The 26,316-nt window shown below is 35.6% G+C and overlaps 6 protein-coding genes, 1 non-coding gene and 1 pseudogene across 21 annotated transcripts in view; 5 read left to right on the forward strand and 3 right to left on the reverse strand.

The window, feature by feature from the left end:
• Positions 1-8,288, forward strand: part of LOC102609456 (probable aldo-keto reductase 1) — a 46,326-nt gene extending 38,038 nt beyond the window's left edge. For 2 of the 12 annotated variants that reach the window (XM_052442064.1, XM_052442068.1), the window contains exon 7: positions 2,324-2,734. In XM_052442064.1, the coding sequence (XP_052298024.1) occupies positions 2,324-2,511 (188 nt within the window). In that variant the 3' untranslated portion in view covers positions 2,512-2,734. Of the gene's footprint in view, positions 1-428; positions 687-723; positions 892-1,071; positions 1,276-1,395; positions 1,569-1,789; positions 1,887-2,041; positions 2,196-2,323; positions 2,735-5,972; positions 6,188-6,250; positions 6,439-6,642; positions 6,847-6,955; positions 7,129-7,349; positions 7,447-7,600; positions 7,755-7,884 lie in introns of those variants that run through there. The other 10 variants (XM_052442071.1, XM_052442067.1, XM_052442077.1 and 7 more) reach the window with 10 other exon arrangements.
• A 428-nt stretch (positions 8,289-8,716) lies between these two features.
• On the forward strand, positions 8,717-8,787 carry TRNAG-GCC (transfer RNA glycine (anticodon GCC)). Its single transcript has one exon. It is a non-coding gene; the product is annotated as a tRNA-Gly (tRNA).
• Positions 8,788-9,872: 1,085 nt separating this feature from the next.
• Positions 9,873-12,625, forward strand: LOC102610665 (probable aldo-keto reductase 1). The gene is made up of 7 exons (XM_006471599.4): positions 9,873-10,041; positions 10,434-10,604; positions 10,715-10,921; positions 11,035-11,207; positions 11,520-11,616; positions 11,773-11,926; positions 12,157-12,625. The coding sequence occupies exons 1-7, from the start codon at positions 9,982-9,984 to the stop codon at positions 12,342-12,344; spliced, it is 1,050 nt and encodes a 349-aa protein (XP_006471662.2). The 5' UTR covers positions 9,873-9,981; the 3' UTR covers positions 12,345-12,625.
• A 327-nt stretch (positions 12,626-12,952) lies between these two features.
• On the forward strand, positions 12,953-15,457 carry LOC102609731 (probable aldo-keto reductase 1). Of its 2 annotated transcripts, none has more exons than XM_025096964.2 (7): positions 12,953-13,204; positions 13,299-13,466; positions 13,673-13,906; positions 14,028-14,200; positions 14,510-14,606; positions 14,694-14,847; positions 15,108-15,457. In XM_025096964.2, the coding sequence occupies exons 1-7, from the start codon at positions 13,145-13,147 to the stop codon at positions 15,293-15,295; spliced, it is 1,074 nt and encodes a 357-aa protein (XP_024952732.2). In that variant the 5' UTR covers positions 12,953-13,144; the 3' UTR covers positions 15,296-15,457. The 2 variants fall into 2 exon arrangements, with proteins under 2 accessions (XP_024952732.2, XP_006471658.2); XM_006471595.4 differs by having other exon boundaries at positions 12,969-13,204; positions 13,673-13,876.
• Positions 15,458-15,577: 120 nt separating this feature from the next.
• On the reverse strand, positions 15,578-18,342 carry LOC102608289 (hydroxycinnamoyltransferase 1-like). The gene is made up of 2 exons (XM_006471590.4): positions 17,839-18,342; positions 15,578-16,671 (listed from the first exon to the last, which is right to left on the reverse strand). Exons 1-2 carry the CDS (start codon positions 18,259-18,261, stop codon positions 15,742-15,744), a joined length of 1,353 nt encoding a protein of 450 aa, XP_006471653.2. The 5' UTR covers positions 18,262-18,342; the 3' UTR covers positions 15,578-15,741.
• A 184-nt stretch (positions 18,343-18,526) lies between these two features.
• LOC127902691 (cation/calcium exchanger 5-like) lies at positions 18,527-20,118 on the reverse strand. Of its 2 annotated transcripts, none has more exons than XM_052442450.1 (2): positions 19,783-20,118; positions 18,527-18,947 (listed from the first exon to the last, which is right to left on the reverse strand). In XM_052442450.1, the coding sequence occupies exons 1-2, from the start codon at positions 20,116-20,118 to the stop codon at positions 18,897-18,899; spliced, it is 387 nt and encodes a 128-aa protein (XP_052298410.1). In that variant the 3' UTR covers positions 18,527-18,896. The 2 variants fall into 2 exon arrangements, with proteins under 2 accessions (XP_052298410.1, XP_052298411.1); XM_052442451.1 differs by lacking the exon at positions 18,527-18,947 and adding an exon at positions 19,300-19,581.
• Positions 20,073-22,911, reverse strand: LOC102607327 (signal peptidase complex subunit 3B). Of its 2 annotated transcripts, XM_006471587.4 has the most exons (7): positions 22,748-22,911; positions 21,933-22,122; positions 21,763-21,810; positions 21,020-21,082; positions 20,844-20,897; positions 20,481-20,567; positions 20,073-20,361 (listed from the first exon to the last, which is right to left on the reverse strand). In XM_006471587.4, exons 2-7 carry the CDS (start codon positions 22,056-22,058, stop codon positions 20,236-20,238), a joined length of 504 nt encoding a protein of 167 aa, XP_006471650.2. In that variant the 5' UTR covers positions 22,059-22,122; positions 22,748-22,911; the 3' UTR covers positions 20,073-20,235. The 2 variants fall into 2 exon arrangements, with proteins under 2 accessions (XP_006471650.2, XP_006471649.2); XM_006471586.4 differs by lacking the exon at positions 22,748-22,911 and having other exon boundaries at positions 21,933-22,538.
• A 742-nt stretch (positions 22,912-23,653) lies between these two features.
• LOC102622528 (dnaJ protein ERDJ3B-like) lies at positions 23,654-26,205 on the forward strand (annotated as a pseudogene).
• Positions 26,206-26,316: the final 111 nt, after the last annotated feature.

The following is a 26,316-nucleotide window of genomic DNA, read 5'->3' on the forward strand; positions in this document are numbered from 1 at the left end:
CACAAGAACTAATAGAAACTACGGAATGTACACTATTGTGTTCAAAATTCGTTCAATTAAAATAACGTTGGGGCACGTATATATAATTTATGTTACTAGAGAAAGTTTTTGATGAGACTAACGTACCATGTTATCATACATTTGTCCAATAGAATTGTAACATATATCCATTTTGAAGTTGACCAACCATGAAAGTGAGAGGAAACAAAATTAAAACTTGGTGACACAAAATATATTATGTGGTCAAATCGAGACTGTAAATTTCTCTCCCAAGTTCTACCTGACATTTTGCAAAGTCTAGGGGATATTTCTTAACTTTTAAAATATTTTGAACTTGTTTCCAATTACACTGAACTTTGGGACACTTGTCAAAACTTTATAAGTTCATGATTAATCATGACAAAGATAAAGAGCACGTGTCCCGGCTTAACACTTTTAGTCATACGGAGCCTTCGAGTTGGAGCCAACCCAGAATCCTCTGTCTCGTTCTGCTCATTGCTGACGTTAGAGTCAACTGTCTCTCTACTTATTGAAACTTGAAAGACACCCAAAACAAAGAAACCAAAACTACAGCTTCAAAAATGGCAGAAGAGAAACTCCAAGTTCCAAGGGTGAAACTTGGTACCCAAGGCCTCGAGGTAAACTACCCATATGTAATTTTTTTTTAAAATCAAATCCTGGAAATTTGTTTTCTACAATTGTGTGTTTTTCACGCTCTTACAGGTTTCAAAGTTGGGGCTTGGATGCATGAACCTGAGTGGAGGTTATAGCTCTCCAGTCTCAGAAGAGGATGGCATCTCAATGATAAAACATGCTTTCAGTAGAGGAATCACTTTCTTTGATACTGCTGATATGTACGGACAAAATGCTAATGAAATTCTTCTGGGAAAGGTTATGGTCATTTCTTTGAATTCTCTTACCTCTTATATAATTCAGACATAGGTCAAGTGGTAACTTAAGAATCACAGTCCTGATGAAATATGTTTGTTTAGGAATTGGTCAATAATTACTTTTGTATCATAGAAGGAAAACCTTGTCAGATTTTTTTGAATCTTATTCCTTCGATTTCAGGCCTTCAAGATGTTGCCCAGAGAAAAGGTACAAATAGCCACAAAGTTTGGGGTTGTAGGACTAAGAGATAATGGCGTGATCGTGAAGGGCACCCCTGATTACGTGCGCTCGTGTTGTGAAGCTAGCTTGAAGCGACTTGATGTGGATTACATTGATCTATATTATCAACATAGAGTGGACACATCAGTCCCCATAGAGGAAACCGTGAGCGATTTGTTTTTTATTATTATTATTTTTTTTGGGCTATCTGAATTGTAGAGTTCTGTCCCAAATTGCAAAATTTAAAGAATTATTTTAGAAACTCTATTACTTGTCATGCTATAGATTGGCGAAATGAAGAAGCTGGTGGAAGAGGGTAAAATCAAGTACATTGGATTATCTGAGGCCAGCCCAGACACAATTAGGAGAGCACATGCTGTTCATCCCATCACAGCTGTACAAATGGAATGGTCCCTCTGGACTCGTGATATTGAGGAAGAGATAATACCCCTCTGCAGGTTTGTTCTTCTTTCAGTGAACACTATCCGCATTAGTCTTTTCTTCTACAGGCCTTTGAAGAGTGTCTAAGGACCTATTTATTTGTTCCAATCTAGTATTTTGTACCTAATGTTTGTAGAATTTTTTAAATTTAATTGCGTGCATAGAATAGAATAGATTTTCCGTGCAAGTGTATGCTAATAAATACAAGGCTGCCCTTCTGATACATTGAGGTGGGCAGGGAACTCGGCATTGGAATAGTTCCATACAGTCCTCTTGGTCATGGATTTTTTGGTGGCAAAGCTGTTGTGGAGAGTGTGCCTGCAGATAGCTTTTTGGTACTTTTTCCGATCAATGTTTATCCGCATCATTTTGTTTCCTAAGTCAGTACTATATAAAATGTTTTAAACTAGCAAAAGTAGTTTTACAGTTTCTTTAACTGTTTTATATATCGTCGTACATATGAAAATGACACGTGTGTTTGTTTTATAAGCATTTTCTTCCTAGGTTCAAAGGAGAGAACCTGGACAGGAACAAGAGTATTTATTTTCGCATAGAGAACCTTGCCAAAAAGTACAATTGCACTTCTGCTCAACTAGCCCTAGCATGGGTTCTTGGACAGGGGGATGATGTCGTACCTATTCCCGGTAACTTCTTTCTTTTGAGTTTTTGATTCATGTATTGCCTTGAAGAAGTATATAGAGTTTAAAAAACCCAGCGGATAAAATGATATTACCAGCAATATTATTTACTGTTAAGTTGCTTCAATTTTCAGGGACAACTAAGATTAAAAACCTTGATGACAATATTGACTCCTTGAGGATTAAACTTACTAAAGAGGATCTGAAAGAAATTTCTGACGCTGTGCCCATAGAAGAGGTAGCAGGAGACAGAGACCCGGAAGGCTTTGATAAAGCATCGTGGAAGTTTGCAAACACACCTCCAAAAGACTGCAAGGTTTGAACTTAAAATAGTTCTTGATGCTGCCTATCTTACTTGGAGCTGGGATGCAATAGTTTATTCAAATAATGGCAGATAAATGCCAAATTATCTGTACAATCTACTACTTGGCTATCTGCCTTTTTGATGTTAAACTTTGATTATTACGATCTACTATATGTTTGGAAATTTAGCATGGCCAATTTGTGAAATGAAAATACGCATGTTTGAACTTTTCTAAGTTAAAGCTGAATTCCAAGTTACTATAAAATCTTGCCAACTCTCTTTCCTTGAAAATAAAGATTGGAAATATCCAAATTTTGGATTGTAACAATTTGCCTGGATTTTACTTCATCATTGTATAGATATATGTTGAAAAATTTTCAGCCTTTTTGAGTTCCATGAATGTGACATGAATGAAATCTATGAACCATATTTTAGCTCAAGCAGTTTCTCAACAAGACCTGGAGGATACTTTATTGAAAATATAGTTTCTCAACATAATACATTGTCACTGCAACTTGAGTGGTTAAATGATAAAAGGTGAATATGTGTTGTTCAGAAATAAGAATAATTGCATAAATTGTGAAGTTAACAATGCTATTTAGGAGGCTAAATTGACACATTGATAAACTTTCAAATTCCTTTACCAACAAGGCACCAGTGGTCCAGCGGTAGAAAACACCCCCCCCCCCCCCCCCCCCCAACAACCGCCGCGGGTATAGTAATCAGCCCCAACTTCGAACAATTTTTATTGTTGCCTTCTTTTGATTAGTTCCAAATCCTGCTTTATTTTGTTAGTCCGTGGTACAAAGTACAAAACAGCAACACCAGTAACTCTCTTACGCCCTCCTTTAATAAGGGTTAAGCTAAGCTGCAAAGAGAGGAAAAGCTAACAGCTTTTCCAAAGATGACAGAAAAGAACAAAATCCAAATTCCAACAGTGAAATTTGGATTTCCGATTTGCAGTTTTAATTTTTTCTTCTTTTTGTTTTTTTTTTTCCTTTAATGCTGATAATTCGTTTTCTCTAATGATGCCAATGGGCTGTGCCGGCACCAAACATCGACTCACACAGGCTCGTGGGCCGGCACGGCCCACTAATTTAGTGGGCCGTGCCCACTTTTTTTTTATAAGAGCCTGGCACGGTCCATTAACCTTATTTTTGTTCACATGTTCAGTGTGCTTAAAAAAATCTACGTGTCTGGTGTGTTTTATTTATACCCACGTGCCTGGCATGTTTTTTTAAGTCCACCAGCCTAATAATAACAACAACAACAATAATAATAATAATAATTTCATAGATCATAGAAATACTTAATGAAAAATAAAATTACAATTTTAGAATAACAATTACATCTAATTTTATTTGAACTACTAATATTATAATTGCACATAAACTTCATTGAATGAAAAGGTAATTTTTAATTTATCATAAAAATATTTTGTTCATAATTTTATTTTTTTTGTGTATTAATAAGAAAAATATTTCATTCACAAATGAAACATATCTCCATTAACTATTAACTAAGTTATGATTTCATAAATGAAATATTAATGTCGTAAAAATTTTTATTTATCATTTATAAAATCATGATATTTATTTATCCATTTAATAAATTATAAAACGTAAAAAAAAATTAGAATATTTATTTAAACTAGGACTTAAATTAATTTAAAAAAGCCTATGCTAAAAAATATATTAAAAAATCTAATTTCAAGATATTTATAAAATCATGATATTTTATATTTATTTTTCATTAAAAATTTTTATTTTGATATACTTTGACCCACATGCTATTGATGGCCCACATGCCACGTGCTTAGCCCACTAATGTAGCGTGTAATTACATGTCTTTTCGCGTGTCGTGTTTTGGCCCATATTTAATCATACTATGCTTTTAAGGCCCGCGTGCCTAAAATTCTAGGTTCGGCACGGCGCACGTGCGTGTTATGCCGTGCCTCGTGCCCTACCGAAACGTGCTCGTGTTGTGTCGTACCTTGTGCCGCCCGGCCCATTGGCCATCTCTAGTTTTCTCTTACTGTGTTTTTTTTGCTTTCACAGGTTTCAAAGCTGGGGTTTGGATGCATGAGCCGAAGTGGAGGTTACAGTTCTCCGGTCTCTGAAGAGGATGGCATCTCAATAATAAAGCATGCTTTCAACAAAGGAATGACTCTTTTTTTTTAACTGATTAAACATCAGGTTACTATATTATATAGACATTTACAATTGCTATGACAGCAGATCATTACACTGATATTTACAATCAAATATATAATTGGGACTTACATTATTACATTATTAATTTTATGAAATATATGTCAGACAAGTAATCCTCACAGAAGAATGATGTCTTTACTCCACTCGGATTTCAGAAGGGAGAAATACTTCACAAATAATTTTCACAAAATTATATTTAATTGAGGGAGGTTGAGTTCATGGGGACTCGAATCATTGCCCTTATAGTCATGCTTAACTTTAAGGTCAATGGTTCACATAAAGCCCAAGTGGCAGGAACCACTTTCTTTGATACTGCTTAGTGCCGATAGATATGGACCTTACACTAACGAAATTCTTCTTAAAAAGTTAATAATTATGAAAATGGCATAAAATGAAATTATCTTATCATGGAATAACATTTTTAAAGAAAATCCAAAATCCAAATAGCTTATATTTATGTTAAAATTCTAAATAAAAAAAATCATAAATTAGTAACTAAATTAACTTAATAAGAATAACATTGTCGTATTACACAAAAAAAAAATTCATTTTGATGAATATTTAACGTTTGTAAAATAAATTAAATTGATTAGGGCAATATGGACTTTTTATTATAAAATAACCTGAATTGTTAGGGAAATAATTAACTGTAGCATTGTTAAATTTAAAGGGGTAAGTAGTATTTCTAACTTATTTCCATAATAATAACCTAAATATGTTTGTTTAAGGTATTGGCAAATAGCTACTCTTAGACATTACTAACTACTAAGAATATCAGAAGATGAAAATCAAATCATTGTTAAAATTACCCCTGAGAAGCCACGAAGTTTGGGACTACAGAAATAGATACCCCTGAGTATGTGCTCTGCCTTGTTGTGAAGCAAGATTGAAGCACCTTGATTTGATTATTAATTGGTTTGACTTCCCTCTAATTTTGGATAATTTCTTTATATACTTTTCACTAAAAACAAATAAATTTACAAAGAATACATGCATAGATAACTTTCTTTCAAATTTAAAATGAAAAATAAATTGCAAAAAGAAATTGTGAATCTGATGATTCTTTTAATAAAAAAATTTACTGATTATGTGGTCAAATCGAGACTGTAAATTTCTCTCCTAAGTTCTACCTGACATTTTGCAAAGTTTAGGGGATATTTCTTAACTTTTTAAATATTTTGAACTTGTTTTCAATTACACTGAACTTTAGGACACTTGTCAAAACTTATAAGTTCATGATTAATCATGATAAAGAGCACGTGTCCCAGCTTAACACTTTTAGTCATACGGAGCCTTCGAATTGGAGCCAAACCAGAATCCTCTGTCTCATTCTGCTCATTGCTGCAGTTGGAGTCAACTGTCTCCCTACTTATTGAAACTTGAAAGACACCCAAAACAAAGAAACCAAAACTACAGCTTCAAAAATGGCAGAAGAGAAACTCCAAGTTCCAAGAGTGAAACTTGGTACCCAAGGCCTCGAGGTAAACTACCCATATGTAATTTTTTTTTTATCAAATCCTGGAAATTTGGTTTCTACAATTGTGTGTTTTTCATGGTCTTACAGGTTTCAAAGTTGGGGCTGGGATGCATGAACCTGAGTTCTGGTTATAGCTCTCCAGTCTCAGAAGAGGATGGCATCTCCATGATAAAACATGCTTTCAGTAAAGGAATCACTTTCTTTGATACTGCTGATGTGTACGGACAAAATGCTAATGAAACTCTTCTGGGAAAGGTTATGGTCATTTCTTTGAATTCTCTTACCTCTTATATAATTCAGACATAGGTCAAGTGGTAACTTAGGAACCACAGTCCTGATGAAATATGTTTGTTTAGGAATTGGTGAATAATTACTTTTGTATCATAGAAGAGAAACCTTGTCAGAATTTTTTGAATTTTATTGAATTAAAAAAAAAAAAGAGTACTCCTTCGATTTCAGGCCTTCAAGATGTTGCCCAGAGAAAAGGTACAAATAGCCACAAAGTTTGGGGTTGTAGGACTAAGAGATAATGGCGTGATCGTGAAGGGCACCCCTGATTACGTGCGCTCGTGTTGTGAAGCTAGCTTGAAGCGACTTGATGTGGATTACATTGATTTGTATTATCAACATAGAGTGGACACATCAGTCCCTATCGAAGAAACCGTGAGTGATATTTTTTCTCCTGGGCTAACTATCTGAACCGTAAAGTTCTGTCTTAAATTACAATATTTAAAGAGTTTTTTTAGAAACTATATTCCTTGTCATGTTATAGATTGGCGAAATGAAGAAGCTGGTGGAGGAGGGTAAAATCAAGTACATTGGTTTGTCTGAGGCTAGCCCAGACACAATTAGGAGAGCACATGGTGTTCATCCCATCACAGCTGTACAAATGGAATGGTCCCTCTGGACTCGTGATATCGAGGAAGAGATAATACCCCTCTGCAGGTTTGTTCTTCTTTCAGTGAACACTATCCACACTAGTCTTCTCTTTTAAAGTCCTTTGAAGAGTGTCTAAGGACCTATTTACCTTTTCTAATCTAGTATTTTGTGTCTAATGTCTGTAGAATTTTTTAAATTTAATTGCTTGCTTAGAATAGATTAGATTTTCTGTGCAAGTATATGCTAATATATACAAGGCTGCCTTTCTTATACATTGAAGTGGGCAGGGAACTTGGCATTGGAATTGTTCCATACAGCCCTCTTGGTCGTGGGTTTTTCGGTGGCAAAGCTGTTGTGGAAAGTGTACCCGCAGATAGCATTTTGGTACTTTTTTCATAAATGTTTATCCACATCAATTTGTTTCCTATGTAGTGTATAAATGTTTTAAAATAGCAACAGTAGTTTCCAGTTTCCTTTAATGCTAATGTTTTAAATATCATAATACATATTAAAATGATGCATACGTTTGTTTTGTAAGCATTTTTTTCCTCGGTACAAAGGAGAGAACCTGGACAGGAACAAGAATATTTATTTTCGCATAGAGAATCTTGCCAAAAAGTACAAATGCACTTCTGCTCAACTAGCCCTAGCATGGGTTCTTGGACAGGGGGATGATGTCGTACCTATTCCTGGTAACTTACTTTCTTTTGAGTTTGTGATTCATGTAGTGCCTTGAAGAAGTATATAGAGTTTAAAAAACCCAGCTGATAAAAATGATATTACCAGCAATGTTACTTACTGTTAATTTGCTTCAATTTTCAGGGACAACTAAGATTAAAAACCTTGATGACAATATTGACTCCTTGAGGATTAAACTTACAAAAGAGGATCTGAAAGAAATTTCTGACGCTGTGCCCATAGAAGAGGTAGCAGGAGACAGAGACCCGGAAGGCTTTGATAAAGCATCGTGGACGTTTGCAAACACACCTCCAAAAGACTGCAAGGTTTGAACTTGAAATAGTTCTGGATGCTGCCTATCTTACTTGGGGCTGGGATGCAATACTTTATTCAAATAATGGCAGATAAATGCCAAATTATCTGTACAATCTACTACATGGCTTTCTGCGTATTTGATGTTAAACTTTAGTCATTATGATATACCATATGTTTGGAAATTTAGCATGGCCAATTTGTGAAATGAGAATTTCAAGTTTCAATTTTGTTAAGTTACGACCTGAATTCAAAGTTGCTATAAAATTTTCCCAACTCTGTTTCTTGGAAGATAAAGATTGCGAGTGTCAAAATTTGGATTTGATATACAATTTGCTTTGATTTTTCTTGTTGAAAATTTTCAGCCTTCTTGAGTTCCACGAACGCGACATTAATGAAATCTTTGAACCAAGTTTTACCTCAAGTAGTTTCTCACCTAGTGGACAACTGTATTGCAAAATAAGGGCAATGTGAAAGAATAATACAAGCTACATTGTCACTACAACTTGAGTTGAACAAAGATCAGATAATTTACCAAGAACAGTTGGTTAAATGATGAAGCTGCTTGTTCAGAAATCAGAGATATTGTTTGTTGTTTGATGTGAAAGTATCATTACGAGAATAAGGATATAATTATAAACTTTCTAATTCCTACACCAACAAGGCACCAGTGGTCTAGTGGTAGAATAGTACCCTGCCACGGTACAGACCCGGGTTCGATTCCCGGCTGGTGCAGGTATTAATTCTTTTTCTGTTGTACTGGCCCCACTGCAAACAATATTTATTGTTGCCTTCTTTTGATTAGTTCTAAATCCTCCTTTATAGGGATGGCAATGGGGAGGGGATCGATCTCTCCGTATCCATTCCTGATATTTTGCGTATATTCCCGTCCTTGTCAGAATTACTTGAGAGAATCTTCATCTCCTCCCCGAATAATAACAGGGGATTCCCGAGGGTCCCCGATCCCCAAATAACTAATACATTTTTTTTCAATTTTGAGTTAATCATATTAAAATAAAAAATTCAAATAAAAGTAAAGTTCGAAATATATCTTACATTAATATCTATTACAAAAGTCACATACATTAAATTAGTAAGTAACGCAACATGCAAGGAATACAAACTTCTTTTACAAACTATCATGAACAAATTAATAGTTTAATACAAAATTGTTACAAATAAAATCGAATTTAGATTTAAAATTAACTTTTTCAATGGTGGCGTGGGCACTTTATAAATGTGGACTATTCCCTTTACAACACAATAGTTAAATCGGAGCAAATCAAAAGTAAATATTATATTAGATTAAATTAGATTAGATATTAAAATTATGATTCGTTGTGGGCAATTATAACATCTAAAAATAAATAAAAAATAGATTTAAGTTTAAAATATTTAAAGAATATTAAAATTTAAAAAAATATTTGGCTAATAGAATCTACTCGGTCTTTTTAATGTCCTAAATAAAAATTTAAAACTTTAATTAGTTAATTAGGCCTAAAAGTTTAATAATATAAACATTTTGATATTTTTTATTTTTACCAATATTTATAATTTTATAATTTAAATTTTATTATTTATTTACTAGTAATTTTAAAAAATTAAAATTAAATTAAAAATTAAAATGGAGAAATGGGTAGGGGATGGGGATTTCACCTCATCTCTGTCTCCTCCCCGAATAAGAAATTGGGTAAAAAAATTTCCCCATTCCCTCTCTGAATAAAAAATTAAGTATAAAATTATCCTCATACCCTCTCCGAATAAAAAAAATTCCCAAAAATACCCGTCCCCGTGGCGATTTTTGCCATCCCTACTCCTTTACTCCATTAGTGCATGATACGCGGTATAAAACAGCAACACCATTAACTTTCCCACACCCTCCTTCAATAAGAGATTAAGTTGAGAAGAAAAGCCAACACTTCTTCTAAGATGGCAGAAGAGAAACAAATCCAAATTCCAAGAGTGAAACTTGGCTCTCAAGGACTTGAGGTAAACAAAATAAAATACCCTTTCAACTATTATCTCTTTTTTTGGGGAAATATTTTGATTCCTTGTTGAGAATTCTCGAACTGATCGATAATTTCTCGCTTATGCTGAGAATTGTGTCTAGCTTGATCATTGATGATGCCACTGCATCTAAAAATTCTCAAGTTCATGTGTCACTTGTTAATAGTAATTTATTATTATTTTTGTAACAGTTGAACCCATTTTCACTTTCTATTCATTGATACTTGTAAAGCTGATAAAAACTTTATAGCTGAAATGGCATCATCATTATAGAATTTAAGGTGCTATATATGTCAGAGTTGAAAATGGTAATTGAAGGGTTTTCAAATTTCCTGATGGTGAATGTTGTTCCTGATTTTGTTGCATTTTTAAAGGTCTCGAAGCTGGGGTTAGGATGTATGGGCCTGAATGGAACTCACAATTCTCCACTCCCAGAAGAAGATGGCATCGCGGTAATAAAGCATGCTTTCGATAAAGGAGTCACTTTCTTTGATACCGCTGATGTATATGGTGGACCGCATACTAATGAAATATTGGTCGGAAAGGTACATATTTTCTCTCTTTTGCTCGTCACTGAGGATGCCATAGGATAGGACCTCATTGTTAGAATTTTTTTTTTTTGGAAGTTAACTGGGAAAAAGTTGAAACCTTTCAGGCCTTAAAGCAGTTGCCGAGAGGAAAAATACAACTGGCTACAAAGTTTGGCATTGCTGGATTGGGAGATGATGGTTGTATGCTCGTGAAGGGTACCCCTGATTATGTGCGATCATGTTGTGAGGGTAGCTTGAAACGCCTTGATGTGGACTACATTGATCTCTATTTTCAGCATAGAGTAGACACATCTGTTCCCATAGAAGACACAGTGAGTGATATTCTTCCTATTTCACCAATTACAAAATTGAAATTGTCTGCGAACTTGTTGCCCTATTTTGATTAATATGTTAGATACTAAATTTATTGTTACTTGAACTTTAGGTTGGTGAACTTAAGAAGCTGGTTGAGGAGGGAAAAATCAAGTACATTGGATTATCAGAGGCCAGTCCTGACACAATTAGGAGAGCACATGCAGTTCATCCCATCACAGCTGTACAAATGGAATGGTCCCTCTGGACTCGTGACATTGAGGAAGAGATAGTGCCGCTCTGCAGGTTTGTTCAAATCAAAAGTTAAAGAATTCTTTTTAGTCTCTTCATCCTTAAACCTCTGAAGAGAGTAGTATCAAATATTTCCATTTCTGCCTAGATCCTAAAATCTTTTATCAATATGTTGTCTATCAGTGTAGAAACTTGTAAATTCTTTACTACAGTAGGTTCTCTGTGTAAGTATATATTAATTTGCCTTAGATAATCAAGTTTGGTGGTTGATCTGTCTTACTCTTTTGAGTACTCCTAAATACTAGATGTTTGCAATATGTTCTTTGGAAATATGAGACTGCCATCTTGATGCATTTAAGTATGCAGGGAGCTTGGCATTGGAATTGTTCCTTACAGTCCTATTGGTCGTGGATTTTTTGCTGGCAAAGCTGTCGTGGAAAGTTTGCCTGCTGATAGCTTTGTGGTATGTTTTTCATCAACATTTGTTTCAATCCTTTGATTTCATAACATAAGTGTGCATGAAGATTTTTTAGAAGGCTTCTTTCCCAATTACTTTTAATATTAGCATTCTATTTATCTTATAAGTTAGTAGAATCTTAATTGTAATCTGTTTTGTAAGGCTTCACATCCTCGGTTCAAGGAAGAGAATCTGGAGAAGAATAAGAACATCTATATCCGCATAGATAACCTTGCCAAAAAGCACAAATGCACTCCTGCACAATTAGCACTGGCATGGATTCTCCAACAAGGAGACGATGTCCTACCTATCCCTGGTGCGTAACTTTCTTTCCACACTCTATCAATATGAATTAGCATATATGTTTTCTACTTTTCTTTGTGCGAAGAATGTTGAAATTGTTTTTTTGGATTTTGGTAGAACCATTGATGTAAGAATCTTATCCCCGATAGGCAAGTTTGTGATTATTTCTATGAAGAAATATACAGATTTGTTCCATAACATTACCGGCAATAGTAATTACTGTTAATTTGCTTCGAGTTTCAGGAACAAGTAAGATTAAGAACCTGGATGATAACATAGGGTCCTTGGCGCTGAAACTTACAAAAGAGGATTTGAAAGAAATTGCTGATGCTGTACCCATACAAGAGGTTGAAGGCGACAGAACCTATGAGAGTATGAAGAAAGTATCATGGAAGCTCGCGAACACACCTCCGAAAGACACCAAGGCCTGAGCTCATATGTTGTGTATACTAGGCGATTAACAATTGCCATAATATATGTACAAGCTACAATGTCTGCTAATCTATTTGACGAATAAATGTGAACTTCGATCACTATGAGTCTATGATATCAATCTACCATTTAAATGTAAATCTGGTGAAGCCAGATTGTTCAGTAGGGGAGCGTGGTTGAACTTTGATATGTTACTTCTAGTATTCAAGAAAATTTGCTATGAATATGTAGTATCTACTCTTCTTTTTGATAATTAGTCAGAAAATTATTCAGATGGTTATTGATGATCCCACTGAAACTTGAAAATCTAAAGCATATGCAGAGTAAAGTTGCTATTTTTTTGGGATCCTTACGTAATGGGTTAAGCTATCTATCAAGTGCTCTTTTTTTTTTTTTCCCCTCTTTTTTCTCTGACAGCAAGGAGAAAGTCTTATGTGAGACCTCTCTACGGACCATTCAATAAGATAATGGCACATCTTTAAATTTTTTTGGCCGTGGCCCAACCATAGTTGTTATAATTGGTTGAGTTTAAAGCAAAAGTGTATATGATTACATTTATTAGATGGTCTTTTTATGGAACCACGGTGGAGACGACCTATCATAAGAATACGAACTGGGCCCACTATCAAGTTTCAACTTTGTTTGTTATCCTCTGTTTGTTTTTTTTTTAACACCTACTTGAGCTGAACATAACTACTTGCTAAGTTTGAGAGACACTGAACTGAACTGAACTGAACTGAACTGAAGATCTTGGAAAGTAAAAACCTGAAACAAAGAAAAGAAAGCTGCAGCAAAAAGCATGGCAGAAGACAAGAAAATCCAAGCTCCTAGAGTGAAACTGGGCACCCAAGGACTTGAGGTAATTACCCATTTCTTTAAATAACTTTTGGAACCAACTTTTTGATAAATTTTTGGTTAATTAATTAATTAATTAAAATTTTGCGGGTTTTCAGGTTTCAAAGTTGGGGTTTGGATGTATGGGCCTGACTGGAATGTATAATTCTCCAGTCTCCGAAGAGGATGGTATCTCAATTATAAAGCATGCTTTCAATAAAGGAATTACTTTCTTTGATACTGCTGATGTATATGGAGCACATGCTAATGAAGTTCTTGTTGGAAAGGTGCATATCTGTCTCTTTTGTGGATGTATGAAATTGGTAGTAATTCTAGCACAATCTCGGAGAAATCAGAAATGTTTGTAATAGTCCTTTGTTTTTTGCCTTTTTTAAGGAACTGGTATATAGTGACTTCAGCACATTGTTAATGATACTGTTAGGAGTTGTTAGAATTTTGTGTGGTTAACTGGAAAAGGTTCACTCCTGTTCAGGCCTTGAAGCAGTTGCCGAGGAAAAAAATACAACTAGCCTCGAAGTTTGGTGTTGTATCAATGGCACCTACTAGTGTGATTGTGAAGGGTACCCCTGAGTATGTGCGCTCGTGTTGTGAAGCTAGCTTGAAGCGCCTTGGTGTGGATTACATTGATTTGTATTATCAGCATAGAGTAGATCCGTCAGTACCTATAGAAGACACGGTGTGTGATTCTCTTCCAACCTCATTAAATGTAAACTTCCATAATCAATTACGATATTGGGACTGTCAGCAAACTCGTTCCTCTTCATTTCAATTATGGCAGGATCTAGCTTGCAGAACATATTAAGAATTTCTTTTTCTTTGTATTGTAGATTGGTGAACTTAAGATGCTGGTGGTTGAGGGAAAAATCAAATACATTGGATTATCTGAGGCCAGCCCAGATACAATTAGGAGGGCGCATGCAGTTCATCCCATCACAGCTGTACAAATGGAATGGTCCCTCTTGACACGTGACATCGAGGAAGAGATAATCCCACTTTGCAGGTTTATTCAAATTGTAGTAAAATCAATTCTTAGTAGTCTCTTCATACATATAACTCTGAAAGAGTACGATACATAATTATCTGTTTTTATCTAGAGACTTAATTCTTTTATCAAATGTTCTATGGATATTATTTTTTAAAAATTCTTACTTGAATAGATTTTGTGTGGATTTATACATACTCTATATTAATTTACCCTGGATAATAAGGTTTGATGGTTGATGCGTCCTTGCTCTACAATGTGATAATTTTCTAACTAATATGTTATTCTCAAATATGGGGCTGCCATCTTGATCATTTGAGTATGCAGAGAGCTTGGCATTGGAATAGTACCATACAGCCCTCTTGGTCGAGGGCTTTTGGGTGGCAAAGCTGTTGTGGAAAGTTTGCCTGCTAACAGCTTTTTGGTATGTTTTCATCAAAATATCATTCCACATTTTGTTTTGTAATATAGCAATTGCATCCAAAATTTTACATGTAATCTGTTTTATAAGATCTCCCATCCTCGGTTCACGGGAGAGAACTTGGGAAAGAACAAGCAGATTTATGCTCGCGTAGAGAACCTTGCTAAAAGGAACAAATGCACTCCTGCGCAGCTATCACTGGCATGGCTGCTCAGACAAGGGGATGATATTGTACCAATTCCTGGTGCGTAAGTTTATTCCCTGTCTTCATCAATATGAACTAGTGTGTGTTTGCTACTTTCAGTTTGAAAACAATGATGAATCTCTTATGAAGGCATTTGAGAGAAGTGACAATATAAGAAAGTCATCTACACTAGATAACCTTTGAGTAGTAATAAGGGATTGGCCTGCTTGAAGAAATTTATAGATCTGTATAAAACTCAGTTGATTGAGATGATATCAGCAATGGCAATATTATTTACAGTCATTTACTTGGAATTTCAGGGACGACTAAGATTAAGAACTTGGATGAAAATATTGGTTCCTTAATGATGAAACTTACAAAGGAGGATATGAAAGAAATTTTGAATTTTGTACCCATAGAAGAGGTAGCTGGAGACAGAACCTATGGTGGCATGCTGAAAGTGACCTGGAAGTTCACAAACACACCTCCTAAAGACTGCAAGGCCTGAACTTAAAATAGTTGGAATACAGGCAATCTTACATTCTCACTTTGTGTTTGGATGCAATATTTTATGCCTACAAGTTAATTATTGCCGAAATTTATGAGCTATCAACTATATGCTTTTGTGATAGACTTTTTTTTTAATGAATAACTGTAAACTTCGAAGAAAGACTAGGAATGATCTTCTTGGTATGTTACAACCTGAATTCAAGAAAGTTTCAGTAACTGTTTATCAAATCCACTCTTGGAAAAAAAAAAAAAAAAGGATTCCAAAATGGTAAAATACGAATTCTGGTTAAAACAATTTTCCTGGCTTTGCTTCATCAACAAGTGCAGGTTGAGAGTCACAAGAGTTATTAATCATAACCACTTGACCTATCATATATCTTGCAGAAAGCACTTATCTAATTAAAGCAGATCCTAAATTTGATTAACCATAACCACTTTGACCTATCATATACTACGAAGGAGCATTGTTGGCTTTAGGCGCAAGATAGATTGATCCTCGCACAGCTTAGCAGTCTCCTCCTCCGGCAAAGTCACCATCACAGTTCTTGCAAGTCCCGCTTCTGCTGAAGGCATCACAAGAATCAACCCTTCACCTTCAGCATTCCCTACATGGCATGAGACGTGGACAGGCTTTGCACTATCAAAATTCATTGAGTACATCACAGATTGGTCGCCAATAATCATGTGCTCCACGCTAACACAAGTGAATTCAGGTCCATACATTGCAAAAGGTGGTGCATACTTCCCTCCCTCTTCCTTCTGCAAATCAAGCCAATGTAAAGTTGCCCAAAACTCCTCTTCCTTGAGACCTGACACATGGCAATGAACCAACTCCGCCACACGTCCTAACATGCTGCAATCCATCTCTTCTTCGTTTAGCGATAGAAGTGAAAAATTCAAAGCATTGCCAAAGTAGCCATAAGGTAGTGGTTCTTGCAGCAGCCTCCTAAAGTCTACACAAAGTGAGAGGGAATGTGTATGATCATCATGTTTGGGGCCCTTTAAGTGCACAACCCGAATCCAAAACAATGCAGCTAGCAAATCAAATGGGGAGGCATCAGGGCACTTGTCGTGGATTTCAGATAAACATTGCTTGACCACAGAATCAGAAAACTTGAAAGTGGCTGTGGACATTTTCACTGATGGGGTCTGTTTCTGTAACTTGGCCTCCAAGTAACTAGTAGATTTAGAATTATTGACTGAAAACTTCTTGTCAGGAGGTGCCGGTGGCTTGAAGAAGGGCGGAAAGGTGATGGCTTGGCCGTGGTGAGATTCAGAAAATGCCTTGAAGAGTAAGATTAGACTGGTTAGGTCTCCATGCATGTGGGTGCAGCTAAGTCCGATGGCTACACCTCCTCCTTCAAAGTCGTTTAACTGTAAAGCCATATATATCTGTTAATAGTGTATGGAAAGTGCCTTCTGAATAATCAGAAACAAGTTTTTGAAAGTGGTGTCTAGAGAAGTCAAGTATGAAATATGAAGATTTACACAAAAAGCGACTTTACTTTACAGCACTTTTTACGAAATTACTTTGAAAAGCATTCCGAACCCAGCACAGGGAAAATCATTTATATTAAATTTCAACATGCTCTTGTTAAATAATTGAATTTAATTATATTGTAATTTATTTTTTTAAAAATATTATATGATTGTATTTACAAGATGCAATAAGCCTATTTAAATGTTTTATGTTCATATATAATATAAAAGTATTCAATGTCTTAATGGTGCTCGCAACATTATGCACACTACTTATAATTTATAAATGAGATTTTGTTGATGTTACCTAGTTGATGAAAAAAATTGTGTTAGATGGTAGAATAGTGAATCACGCTGTCGGATTATGGTGGGTCTCACATTAGGATTCATCAAAATTCATATCATAAAATAATGAATCTCAAAATTTTGACATTTGAGAAAGTATTAATGGCCGGCCTTTCTCTTTCCTAAATATTTCTCCGACATTGGGGGCTCATTTTCCAAGTGCTTGGAACATTTATAAATATTGTTGTTGCATTAAATGAAAATCACTGTCCCTATAAAAAATTAAATTAAATTAAGGGTAAAAGTCCATTTAATTTTTGTATTATAAAAAAGTAATATTATAAAAATAAACTAAAAAAATAAAAAATAATAATATGGGTATCAATATTTTAACGGCAGAAATATTTCGAGATATTTTAAAAAATATAAAGATTAAATAGATACTAATCTTAAAATACAAGAACTAAATAAATTTTTACTCTTAAATTAAGAGCCACGACCCATAAGATGTTTGGCACCACGCCTAACACCTTTATTAATATGGGGTGATACTGTGCATAACCAAACTTAGGCATGGTGGGTTCGAAAGTCCTTTGCAAAATTAATTCCAATAAAAGTGCTTTTTTAATATAAGTGTCTATCATGGAAAGACTATATTTCAAACAACCCTAATTTGAACAAAACTTAGGTACTAAAAGCCATCTCCAATCACAAAGTTTTGTACATAATTATTTGCATTAAACAAAAGCAAATCCGACCCAACAAGAAATGGAGTACCTGAATCCGGAAAGGAGACCAAGTATTAGGAACCTCAGGCATATCTTCCCAGACCGTTAGATCTCTCTCCTCATTCCCATCAGCAGATCTCAGCCATTCATCAAGCGTAATTCCAACTCTAGCTCTCAAAACCCGGACTCCAGCGTCATTACACTTGACCGCCCAATTACCCGCATCATCTCGGGTCAACCGGGCCGTAACAGGCGGGTACGAAGACAAAACTTCGGACAGCGTCACCCTTATTGGGTCCATATCAAACGACCCAAATGGGCTTTTCTCGTAGTAAAAAATAACATGGATTGTGTGATGACCCATGGCGTGATCCAAACGGGTTAACGGGTAAGTCTCGACCGACGCTGATGGCCCGCTGGATACTTGTGTTAGAACTGAATGTACATTGACCCGGCTCTTTTGATCACCCATTTTTGAGAGAAACGAGAATGTGAACTGTGTAAAGAGAATTTTGTGAGTAAGAAATTCTTTTTCGCATTGTTGATTTATATGGAGGAGGAGGTATTTGATTGGGTCCATTAAAGTGGAAATGGGTGTTTGTTGAATTTCATTAATGGCGCGGCTGCAATATGTAAACAAACTTAGGTGGCTGGCTGTGATGTGCATTAATGGTAAGATAAGGTAAAACTATCCCATTTATTAAATGAATTATTTTATATTTACAATACGGACCTCATTATCATCCATAACATGTAACAGCATTAAAAGAATTGACGAAGGAATCAATAGCATCGTGCCACGTGCAGCTGTTATAAAATCCTATCAGCAAGGATTAAAAAAAATCAGAAGTTTATGAGATCCATTTTTTTTTTTCTGAGTTAAGAGTAAATACTAGAACATCACTTATGGATTTTATGCATTATCCTGCCTCTCCATTAACCAACTCAGAAACACAATCCCTTGTTGATGTGGACTATTGGGGGAGCGGAGCAAGAAATAGTGTGCTTTTCAAAAAATAGGATGAAGATATAAAAAGGGTTTTTGCTAAAGTTGAAGCTGCTTCACTGCTTGTGCATCATTGAAAGTCGTCAACAAGGCATCAATTTTTAACTCCCCGCTGATGCAAGCTTTAAGTACATTTCATGGTCGTCTCCCCCCTGAAAATTGGTATAAATTAAATGATGAAACTGTAGCGTTTAATCAGAAACGAAGGGTAGGAGTTGGTGATGTTAAAATTCTAGAGGTGAACTTATGGCTGCTGCTCTGAAAACCATGAGCTTCAATGGCGCTGTTGAGGTGACATAATGTTTGTTACATAATTATGTGACTTAACCCCAGCCTCGTAACACTCATTTAATAATCAATCTTGTGATAGACACATGACATCAAGCCATAAGTTCATTAATAACACAATTAATTATTTGACTAACCATATGTTTTCAACGATTTCTCGCTAGGATCCATTTTGAATCAATTGAGTGGTGCTCATTGAATCCAACTCAAATCTGATTCAAACAAATAAATTTATATTTGAGGAGAGTTTGTGGTAAGTTTGTGTTTAGGTGTCTTTTAAAAGAACTCTAATACAACACCATCACAATCTCAAACAAAACATAGCATAAAACTAAATCCAACTTAACTAAATCAGCAAATTTACTTCACAATTGACCCAATCGAACTAAATCCCACTTAACTTCCATATCACTAACTACAGCATCCAATAAACCTTAGAAACAAAAAGCAGAGAAATTTCTAATAAAAAAAGCATAGCTTTTTCATACAGTTTGATACCTGAACAATGACAGTCAGACTTATTATTTCACAATTGACACAAGATAACCTAAAATTAGACTTGCATTTCATAAATATATATACAGAAAAAACATCTTGATCTCAAACAAAACATACCATTCATATCATCAATTAAATCTAACTCAACCTCCACATCATCAACTACAACATTCAAAGAAAACAGTAGAAACAAAAACACACCTTTCCATAAACTTGAGCAAATCCAAAGGCATCAATTTTCTCCAATTGCTCCAAGCCTTTGACTCGTCCAATCTCACAATCTTCACTCATCTCCATCTCACTCCTCTTCTCATTTCTACTCAATCCCAAATCAGTCCAAAACACAATCCCAACAAAGAACAAATAAAACCCAACAAACCCGACAGCTTGCCAAACAAAAATCTCCCCACTCAAGTACACATAAAACAACAACAAAGCAGCCACCAAGTAAATAAGAGGGGGAAATGCCGCCAAAAGATCATAATCCAAGCTTTTGCAAAAAAGAATTAAGTTTTTAAAATTCCAAGCAACATTCATGTTCTCAATTTATAGAACAAGAAAATTCTTCTATTTCTAGTTTCTAGTTCAGCTGACATTCAACAGTCCCTTAAAGAAAGCTAAAGTTACGGGAAAGACATACACTCAACAGATTCACTATCTGTAATCCTCAGGCAAGTGATATCCAGACATGACTATTTTGTTGGCAAACATCTTGCCGGTCTTGGGCATGACGTGCCAGTGCAATGTCAAGTTGAATTCTTTACCTCGAAGATTGTGTCCCTGGATAGGAAAATAAAGGAAGCTGAACATTGAATTTTCCATACAATAAGGAAATTGCTTAAGTTGGTTGATGAACGTTTGTACAGAATGAGAAAAATTAATCAGAGAGGATGTCGTACCTGATCAATGAAACGATATTTGTTCGAGGTATGAATGGAAAACTTAGCAAACTCTTTTGCAGGTATTATAGCATCCCAAAGAGACACCTGCAACACAATATGCAAGATCAATCCAGCGGTGGGCATAATTTTGAGCATATATAACCGGAGATATGGAAAATACTCAGAAATTAGCATGCCAGACGATATTGGCAAAAGGTGGATGTTCATGAACAGGAAACACAAAAAGGCTGCTCATTCTAGCAACCATTAATTAACTCAAGAGTTCATAATCTAGATCGCATTTTACAATATCAAAGAAAGCACAAAAACTAAAACAATGATACTTCAGAAAACACATGCACTCAAATGCCTAGAGCTTACTTGGTTTAAGGCATTCTTTGGGGTTTCATACTCAGCTGCCACAAAAATGAAAAGCTGCAAAAGTGGTACGGAGATGAATCGATGTCAAAAATCAGCTTTAAGATTACTCAGAAACACAATAAAGTAGAATCTTTCCAAAATTATATAAATCAATAACAATATCTTGAATAGTAAACCTGTTTTGTGTTCCATGTAAATAGTGATTGCAAGTCAGCTGTTATATTCAATGTCAGGCTGACCTACATACAATGAAAAGCACTCCCTGAGAATGAAGTCAAGAATATTGTAGAATCCAGCAAACTTATGCAACAAAAACAAGCGTAGTGGAAGAAATCACGAATATATTAGGATAATATGATATAGATCAACAAAAACTAATATTCATAAGTCAAAATTATCAATATGTTTAGTCATTAACTTTTGCTTCTTTGTATGAAAAAGCAGTAAACCCAAAGCTACCACAGCATGCTACCAAAACAAAATTGAAGCTTCTATTCCACCACTAATCAAAATAGGCATTAGAAACAACTGGAATGTGAGGCCGTAATGCAGATGAAAAGACAGACAGTTAGCTTTCAGTCAGTAGGTCGTTTTTCCTAATAATTTTCAGTCTTTAAGAAGTATCAGGCAAAAGAAATAACAACACAAGGAAGGTTTATTAAAAATTTTCATTTGCTTTCACTAGTAAGAGGAATTGAAAACGGTTCTTTCAGCTATCTTATTCCTGAGAACTATCAACAATTACACTAATTACTCACACAATCAACCAAAAAAAACAAATTTTTCGAAACAATTTCGTAACTGTAATCAATAACGCAACAATAATCATATTAAAGCACACAAATTTCCCATAAAATTGAAAATATCACATGGCCCCTGATTAATTTCTTAAACTAAGCAATAAAAAAAATCCAATTACCTCGTCGTTTCCATGTGGCTGCTTCTGAAACCAATTGATATTCAATATCTACAATCACCAAAAACAAAAACCCAGATGCCAAATCAATCAAAAACGCAAAAATTCAGAACCTTTAACAGATCTAACACAAAATGCAACAGCGATCATGAAAAAGTCAAAGGAAAGTTGACCTCAATTTGAGCGGAGGGAGAGGGAGTGTTAAGGTTATCAGAAAGAGAAGCGATGGCGCACATTAGCGCCAGAATCGTCACGGCGAACGTCAGCAGAGCGTTGGCTCTGTACCCAAACGAATGCATTTTTTTCTTTTTTCCTGTTTTTGTTCCCTGCCGCTGTTGCAGCTGCTGTCGTTTGATTTTTGGTCTGAGAGAGAAGTTAAAATCAACGGAAATAAAAATAAAAGAGTTCTGCCAGATGCCACTATCACGCGCCATTATAGACCCCCCCAAAAAAAAAGCAATTAAAAATTTAATAAAAAATAATAGAGAAATGCTAAGAAATCGGAAACTCTATCCGCTTATCCACTCTCACCCACTCCCCTCCTTCTTCGTCGTTTTCTACTTGTGCCAATTGACATCACTGACCAAATGAATATGCTAACTGAGGCTTTCTTCCAATACAAAATCAAAGCAGAGGAATATCATCACAAAGATTAAGTACACTGTAAAAGTCAGAATTTTTATTCATAAAAAGCTTCAGCCTTTTTCCGTTTAATGTATATAATAAAAACAGAGGTACTCTGTTCTCAAGTCATCGAATCAATCAAAAGCTAACGCCCCCCCCCCCCCCCCTCCCCAGTGAACCAGTTGCTTATCTCCTCCAATAAAATTTTGTTCATTCATTCGGAAGAGCAGATAAGCAAGGTCGTAAAAGGAACAAGAAACCCACAAAAACAGAAATTTTGCATGCATTATCACAGAACAATGACAAATCTACCAAGAATAATAAGGAGAGTGTAAACAGAGGAAGAAGAAATCCAGGGAATTACCCTGAAGACAAGGAGGAGATTTGGATAACCAGAAGGAGTCAAGAAGCTCAGAAGAAAAAGGGTAGCTTTTCGTTTCTATGCAAATTGTAAAGTGGCGACGTTTTGGCAGCCACAGACACTATTATTCGTGGGGTAGCAAAAACGACGAAAGGAAACTGTCGTACGGGTCAAAAGCACCGTGACCGTCAAACAGTTATTTTCCCAGCTCCCAGCCAAAAAATACAATTCAGAAACAAACAAAAGCGAGATTCCACGTGGCCAATGCTCATTGGCAAGAACAACAACGAGGCGAAGCTGATTGGCCAGCATGTGCAAGAAACACGTAAAAGTTAGTCACTAGTCAAGTCGTCGTTGCCTAGCCTCCAGTTTCGTGCTTGACTCCTCGCCCAGTTTCAGGGGTATTAATTAATGTGTAATTTTGTACATTTACGTTTGTTATTTTGAGAAAAATGACGTCGTTTAGTAGACTCGATCATTTTGCTTTCTATATGTTGAAACGATGATGCAGGAAGAACTATTATGAAGTATTGCAGGTGCCGAGGGAAGCATCGGATGAGCAGATCAAAAGAGCGTATAGAAAGCTGGCATTGAAGTATCACCCTGATAAAAACCAGGGGGAATGAAGAAGCTAATAAGCGAAATTATATATGTACCTTACGGAATATTTTGCCTGCATGGCTCTGGTTGAAACAGGGTGTGGATTTTTTTTTTTTGGTAAATATCATAAGTGTGTCTTAACTGTTTAAAAGTATATAGCATTATGTTTAAATCAGCTGTTATCTTAAGCCATTATCTGTTCCAGCTTTTGGGTCTGTTATTTTGACAAAATATGAGTCTCTATTTTACAAGCCAATGCCACAAAACCATCAAATTCAATTTTTTTTTTCTTAATGGTGCTAGATAACTATGCTGTGCATCATTGTGCACTATCTATATAGGAGTCATCCATTAGCATTTAGCATTGTGGATTTATTGGTATGCAGAATACGGACCATTGATTTTGTGCTGTCTTTTCTTAAAGTGGCAGTAACATTATTCATGTATATGTTGCCAAATATTGAATCAACAATCTGCCATTGCTGACCAGGTGTTGGTTTTTGACAGTTTCTTTGGTGGAGGTCCAACGGAAGAGGATGAGAGAATTGCAAAGGGTGATGATGTTATTGTTGAACTGGATGCAACATTGGAAGATTTATACATGGGAGGTTAGCTAAGGGTAAGGTGCTTGCATTTGCATTGAAATTGTCAGCCTGTGACTAAAATCATCATAATCTTGTATTACCAAATGACTGTCTTATATTATGGAATTTCGTATGACTACCCAGGATCGAGATTGAATGGTTATTGGAAAACATTTGTTTCACAGAGCTAGAAGATAGATAAATTATGTCATTCATTTATTTATTTTTTGTCTTGGATGAAGCAGAGATTTTGGAAAATTGACTGTTAATTAGGCTACACTTCTCATCCTTCTTTTGGGATATGCTCTGCAGGTATGGAGAGAGAAAAATGTTATAAAGCCAGCTCCAGGCAAAAGAAGCTGTAACTGCAGAAATGAGGTATATCACAAACAAATTGGTCCTGGGATGTTCCAACAGATGACTGAGCAGGTGTGTGTTGTAAGTTTGAAATTTCCTCTTCAACTCTTTTTTTTTTTTTTTTGATGGTTCCACTGGCTATTGGATTGATCTATTAGTGCCCTAGACTGTGAATTCTGGTGTTCTTTTTCAGCTTTATAACATTCTTCATTTCATTTTCTTTCAGGTCTGCGAGCAATGCCAAAATGTCAAATATGAGAGAGAGGGATATTTTGTAACAGTTGATATTGAAAAAGGGGTGCAAGATGGACAAGTAAGTTCCATAAAATTCAAATGTGATAGGCAAATTAGTTCTTGATGGAAGTTCATACTTTAGGGATATTCAATTGTTTATCCCCTTTTCTTTTTCCTTTTTGTCTACCCTTTTAATTCCAAAGATCAGCTGCTATGAGTATTAGCTTTATAATCTTTAATTCATTTTATGTTTTTGTGAATTGTGTTGCTTCTCATACACAATCAGAACCATATGTCCCCTGTGTTGAAAGCTGGACCCCCATGTTGTCACTCCCAATTGTAAAGACCATTATCACCTTCCAAACAGGAAAAGTCTAAAGAATTTGCTGTCCAGTTAACTTGCATACAACAAATGTTTTGGGTTGGAAATTTTTTTCCCTTCTGTTTTATCTACAATAGGAACTTATTCTATTTTTATGTCATTTCTAGTCGGAAGCTGCAGTTTTTCCTCACGTTTCTTGCATTTGTTTCTTTTCCACACCTACTGGATTTTTACAATCTAGCCTTGGTTTTTCTATGGAATTTCTACTGTTCTCTCTCTCACTCTTTATTTTTATAGACTAGTTTTTTTAATGGCACATAAGTTTCTCAGGAGGTAGTTTTCTGTGAAGATGGCGAGCCCATAATTGATGGAGAACCTGGAGATTTGAAGGCTAGTTTTGGACTCTTGTTTGTTATATGTTTTGCATATTTCCTCTGCAGCAGATAATAACTATCTCATTATTTGTAGTTCCCTATTCACAAAGCGCCCCATGATTGCTTTAGAAGGGAAGGAAATAACTTGCACGCAACTGTCAGTATCACACTGGTAAAGCTCAGTCGTGGCCTGTGGGATGTTAGTTATTTGTTATTTTATTTGTTTATCAGTGTGTGATTGATTTTGTTGGAACTTTTCCTAAATGGTTTCTTCTTTTAGGTTCAAGCTGTTGTTGGTTTTGAGAAGACCATTAAGCACCTTGATGGACATTTGGTTGACATCAGCACAAAGGTAAGCACGAACATGTGCTTTGAACTTCATTTGCCATGACCAAGTTCAGTGACGAAATGAATCAGAAAAGAATTGAAATGCTTAACTTAGGTAACACATGCTTCTACTCCTTGCTTAGGGAATCACTAAGCCCAAGGAAGTGAGGAAGTGAGGAAGTGAGGAGGGGAAGGAATGCCATTGCATTTTAGCAACAAGAAAGGAGAACTTTATATCACATTTGAGGTCCTATTCCCAACCACTCTAACGGAGGATCGGAAGACAAGGATCAAGGAAGTTCTCGGCAATGATACATTAAGTAAATGTTTTTTCTTGGGTAAATGTTTTTATTTGGGTTCTTATGCGTTCCCATTGTAACACGATGAGGTTACATTGCAAATTCAGGAACTTTATGGGGTCTCTCCATTAACAAGTAGTGCAGAGTCTAAAGATGCCTTTGCTGTAATACTCAGTTGTTTTGCATGCAGTAGGGCCTAGCGGCAATTTTGCTTTTTTCTTTTTGCCAATATGAGTTCTATAATATCTCATATTTCTCTCTGTGTCGTACTTCAGTTTTGGCAGCAATGGCTTTATGTTCACAGTATCATTCTATTGGCCAGCAGATATCTTTCCCATTGATTTCTGCAGGCTCTTTCATTGAACGGGGTGTTTGGTTGTAATATCATATACAACTGCATTGCCATACTGCTTATCGTCATATTAAGCTCATCTAAGGTAAAGCATGTCTTTCTGCATGTCTCTAGGAATGACCG

Source organism: Citrus sinensis, chromosome 5, assembly GCF_022201045.2.
Source record: "Citrus sinensis cultivar Valencia sweet orange chromosome 5, DVS_A1.0, whole genome shotgun sequence".
In the NCBI taxonomy this organism is placed as follows: Eukaryota; Viridiplantae; Streptophyta; class Magnoliopsida; order Sapindales; family Rutaceae; genus Citrus; species Citrus sinensis.

Coding starts and splice junctions, on each gene's coding strand:
- LOC102610665 (XM_006471599.4), top strand. CDS start 9,982: ATGGCAGAAGAGAAACAAATCCAAATTCCAAGAGTGAAACTTGGCTCT. Junction 11,208..11,519: donor GAGATAGTGCCGCTCTGCAG/GTTTGTTCAAAT, acceptor TTAAGTATGCAG/GGAGCTTGGCATTGGAATTG. Junction 11,617..11,772: donor TGCCTGCTGATAGCTTTGTG/GTATGTTTTTCA, acceptor CTGTTTTGTAAG/GCTTCACATCCTCGGTTCAA.
- LOC102609731 (XM_025096964.2), top strand. CDS start 13,145: ATGGCAGAAGACAAGAAAATCCAAGCTCCTAGAGTGAAACTGGGCACC. Junction 13,205..13,298: donor TGGGCACCCAAGGACTTGAG/GTAATTACCCAT, acceptor GCGGGTTTTCAG/GTTTCAAAGTTGGGGTTTGG. Junction 13,467..13,672: donor ATGAAGTTCTTGTTGGAAAG/GTGCATATCTGT, acceptor ACTCCTGTTCAG/GCCTTGAAGCAGTTGCCGAG.
- LOC102608289 (XM_006471590.4), bottom strand. CDS start 18,261: ATGGGTGATCAAAAGAGCCGGGTCAATGTACATTCAGTTCTAACACAA. Junction 16,672..17,838: donor GGTCTCCTTTCCGGATTCAG/GTACTCCATTTC, acceptor ATGGCTTTACAG/TTAAACGACTTTGAAGGAGG.
- LOC127902691 (XM_052442450.1), bottom strand. CDS start 20,118: ATGAATGTTGCTTGGAATTTTAAAAACTTAATTCTTTTTTGCAAAAGC. Junction 18,948..19,782: donor TTGCTCAAGTTTATGGAAAG/GTGTGTTTTTGT, acceptor ACCAATTTTCAG/GGGGGAGACGACCATGAAAT.
- LOC102607327 (XM_006471586.4), bottom strand. CDS start 22,193: ATGGCGCGTGATAGTGGCATCTGGCAGAACTCTTTTATTTTTATTTCC. Junction 21,811..21,932: donor CTCCCTCCGCTCAAATTGAG/GTCAACTTTCCT, acceptor TGGTGATTGTAG/ATATTGAATATCAATTGGTT. Junction 20,362..20,480: donor AATATCGTTTCATTGATCAG/GTACGACATCCT, acceptor TTTCCTATCCAG/GGACACAATCTTCGAGGTAA.